The sequence below is a fragment of the Cyprinodon variegatus genome, unplaced genomic scaffold (genome assembly GCF_000732505.1).
Source record: "Cyprinodon variegatus isolate N-32 unplaced genomic scaffold, C_variegatus-1.0 Scaffold140, whole genome shotgun sequence".
Lineage (NCBI taxonomy): Eukaryota > Metazoa > Chordata > Actinopteri > Cyprinodontiformes > Cyprinodontidae > Cyprinodon > Cyprinodon variegatus.
The window spans coordinates 206,281-208,504 of record NW_015150593.1 but is presented as its reverse complement, the minus strand read 5'-3'; the positions used below and the strand labels follow the sequence as shown (position 1 = coordinate 208,504).

The following is a 2,224-nucleotide window of genomic DNA, read 5'->3' as shown; positions in this document are numbered from 1 at the left end:
AGTTATACATTTGAGACCATTACCAAGTTAAAGAACGCCTGTAAAAAAATCTGAACATCACAGGTATTAGAGCATCTGAAAAACATTGAAAAAACGTAATAAATATTGTCACTGATTTCCCTCCATCTTTTTCTTTTTCTCTCATATGGGATCGCTTTATCAAATGACGAGGACGACGCCATCGGCTTCACAGCTGATTTATCGAACGTTTTAATATCCGAGTGGGGAGACGCTCACATGCAGGGTTTACAATGTTCTTCATTTTGCAGCAGATTACTTTTTAGGATGTGGAATAAATTTGTACTCCTACATTTTACAGCAATGGTTTTTAGTCTTACACTGCAAAAACAATCTAGAAATAAGTACAAAAATTCTTAAATTAAGGGAATTTACTCTTAATTTGAGCAGGTAAATAAGATCGTTTGCCAATGGAATGAGTATTTTTACTCTTAGAACAAGATAATTAGATAATATGCATTTTAAATAAGACAAGGCAGTTATTTTTTCTTATTTTAAATGTAAATTTTCTTGTTCCATTGGCAAAGTGTCTCACTTACCTCCTCAATTCAAGAAAAAAAATTACATATTTTAAGAAAAAATAACTAATTTAGATTTACATTGTTTTTGCAGTGTACAAATTAGCGCATTTTGTTTAATGTCCACGGCATGAAATCCAAACCACTGCCGTATATTGCTTAGCTGAAACACCTGCTGTAGCCATATTTTGTTTAGTCTGCATGCGTGACAATAATCCTGTTTGGAGGAGGTGCTTTCAAAGTGTGTGGGAAAAATAAAACTCTCAGTGAAATAGTGCAGACGGTTTTATGTCGTCATGCGAATTTGTACTTGATGGCTGCGAAGGAGTAATTTTAACTAGTCCAAAATTAGCACAAGGTTATTCAACTGGGATTCACAGCAACCCAAAGTAGAAAGCTATTTACAAAAATATTATGTAAGTATAGTAAAATAGTGAAGATGTTCGACATTGAATATGCAGCTGCCATGATTTTTTTTAAATACTTATGCTCAAAGAGTGCATGAAGCCAAATGGTGTCACACTCTAGTTAGGTCAGATCCCATGGTGCTGTTTTAACTGTGAAATTGGCTATGGTTGAATTTAGTCTAAAAGTTACCCCCAAATATGGTTTGCATGCAGAAAACAGAGACTTCCTTGACCGTTCCACGACTTAAACTCTTTACTTTCTGCAAACTGGCTGATCTGCAGCCCGAACAGCCTGACTCCTGCATGCTGGCACGCTCTTACAGACACGCATGGCTGCACTCTGAGGGCTGGGGGCTTATTAATGCCTCAATAGAAGGGGCTGATGATGTGAAGTCGCTAATTTTCCGGTTTATGCTTTGCTGAAGGACTCACAGATGTGGACCTGGTGTTAAAATCCAAGCACAAACTTTACTGCATTAAGAAACAATCTGAAAGAGTAAATGGCCTTTAGATCAACAAAAAACAAAGAAGTAAGTAAGTAGGAGAGATTGAATTTATATTTTCATCTCTCTTTAAACAGAAACCAATGCAGACACACTGGAAAGAGGACACACCCTTCAGCGCGGTGCACTAATGATATGGTTGGTTTATGTAAGATGATAGTTTGAGGCTGGAAAGCCTATAAAACCTCACTTAGCATCTATTTTATGAAAGCCTGGTTTTAGCGCATGAGTAACAGCCTGGCCATGTGTTGACTGCCCTGCTGCACAACTTCAACTCAATTAAGATGGCGCTTGACATTAAGCCACTTACCGTCCTGGGGTCGGGCTTCTTGCTTTTCCTCAAAGTGACGTAGGACGCTATGGAGGAAGACTCAGGCACTGGGGACCTGGTTCTGGGTGGGACGATGCCAACGGGGTAGGACATGCCTAAACAGATATGAGAAAGAGTTGATAAAAGTTGTTGTTAAGCAACAGAACAGATATGAGACTTACTTGATCAGACATATTTCTGGTACTTTGAGGATTTAATCTAGAGGGGGTGAATGTGGGCTTATCTTTACAAGTAACTCACTGACTTCTCAATGTGCGGGTCTTATATTTTTTGCTATCAGATTCCAAAACGTGGATGGAGTCTGTTTCATTTAGTGACCGTGCGGCATTGCCACTTGGGGAGCATCCTGTGACTTCCAGGTTACGCCCCTAGAGGCTGAAATATGGATGAGTTCCGTTTACAGAATCATGGGGGAAGATATCTAACATGGCGGCTGCAACAGACACC

The 2,224-nt window shown here is 39.2% G+C and overlaps 1 protein-coding gene across 1 annotated transcript in view; it reads right to left on the bottom strand.

Moving 5' to 3' along the window:
* The window catches only part of LOC107086010 (pleckstrin homology domain-containing family A member 5-like), a 190,532-nt gene that overhangs the window by 14,291 nt on the left and 174,017 nt on the right, over positions 1–2,224 (bottom strand). Inside the window, exon 22 of the mRNA XM_015376728.1 lies at positions 1,757–1,872. Within this exon, the coding sequence (XP_015232214.1) occupies positions 1,757–1,872 (116 nt within the window). The remainder of the gene's footprint in view (positions 1–1,756; positions 1,873–2,224) is intronic.